Here is a 1,470-nt window from a genome sequence, read left to right as displayed (position 1 = left end):
GACATGATTAATCATTCCCATAAGAGAAGACATTTTCTTGGAATGGAATTTATTCATACATTCATTACGAGTAGGTGATTAATTGGTTAGGCAATTGTTCTTAATGTTGAATAATTTGCATTGAATTTCAGTGCCACTTTAATTTTGATGAATCTGAAGTTCAGTTTGAAAGATGTGAATATTCATAGTTCATCAAGTAAATAAGTCTTTGTGAAATCTTATGAGTATACACATGATCCTAGACAAGTGCATTTTAAATACTGGGTGAGATGGCATAGAACTAAGTTGGTAGTTTACTGAATTCATAGCCCATCTTCTATCCCACTTCCTTGAGAGCATCACTCTGTGTCTACTACTTTATCAGGAGTCTCACACTAAAGCTTTTATCATGCTGTTCCTCTAACTGTCCAAAATACCCAGGGTTCTGTGTCCATGACTCTAGATAGTTATTTTTTAATTTTTGATATATAAAATAAAAGATTTACTGTCTATTCTTTATGAAACTTTATGAAACATGTTGCATTGTACTTATTTATAGTGTTTTGAAGCTGGCCATGTGGAACATGACATTACTGCATCATGTGCTGCAGCTCGCTCTAAGGAGTTTGGTGAAGGTGAGTACTTTTGAGAGTTGAAAAATAGATATAATGTGAAACTCCTTGTCAACTAGGAAAGTTTTTGTTCAGTATAAAAACCAAGAAGAGTAAAGTTACAAGTTCTAAAGTTTTCTTTGCCTAAAATAATTGGTCAATATACTGAAAATTATATGACAATTTTACACTTTACCCTGACATCAGGTGACTATAATTTGAGTTATATGTGAATAAAGAAATGTGTGGAACATATCTGGAAGTATATGTTCCCTAATTCTTGTGTTACTACAACTCTAGAATACATCATTTTGGGTCTTGATTACTGTTGTTGCTGTTGTTTTTTCTACTGTAGAACAACAACAAGAAAACAACTCTAAGATAGAAGAGAAATTATAACTCATGAGATACCCTTTCAGAAAGCCTTAGAATCTTCTATCATCTTTGATATATGAGCATTTGTTGAAAAAGAGATTACACTCAATGACTCTTACATTGTCGTGCCAATTTAAAGGTGTAGGAACTTCTGGATTAAATTGTAATCTGCCTCCTGGCCTATTGGTCTTGATTGATTTATAGTTCGAACACTAATTTTATAAAGCCCCTTGCTTAATGACCCATTGTATTTATCTAAAAAATGACAAATGGAATGACAAATGTTGTATAAGGATAGCCCATTTCCATTGAGTCAGTTCCAGTACATTGAAAGCCTAGATCAGTGCTTCTCAACCTTCCTCTTGCCGCAACCCTTTAATACAATTCCTCATGTTGTGGTGACCTCTCCCACAACCATAAAATTATTTTCATTGCTACTTCATAACTGTAATTTTGCTACTGTTAAGAATCGAGTGTTGGAGAGCAAATGTTTTGAGAATGATGA

The 1,470-nt window shown here is 33.4% G+C and overlaps 1 protein-coding gene across 1 annotated transcript in view; it reads left to right on the top strand.

Moving 5' to 3' along the window:
• The window catches only part of NSD1 (nuclear receptor binding SET domain protein 1), a 79,176-nt gene that overhangs the window by 30,149 nt on the left and 47,557 nt on the right, over positions 1-1,470 (top strand). The window contains exon 7 of the mRNA XM_045284471.1: positions 539-614. Within this exon, the coding sequence (XP_045140406.1) occupies positions 539-614 (76 nt within the window). The remainder of the gene's footprint in view (positions 1-538; positions 615-1,470) is intronic.

The sequence above is a fragment of the Echinops telfairi genome, unplaced genomic scaffold (assembly GCF_000313985.2).
Source record: "Echinops telfairi isolate 266 unplaced genomic scaffold, ASM31398v2 ScPeMD7_7469;HRSCAF=8507_0, whole genome shotgun sequence".
Classification (NCBI taxonomy): domain Eukaryota; kingdom Metazoa; phylum Chordata; class Mammalia; order Afrosoricida; family Tenrecidae; genus Echinops; species Echinops telfairi.
Note: the sequence above shows the minus strand (reverse complement) of the source record. Positions and strands in the feature narration are given on the sequence as shown.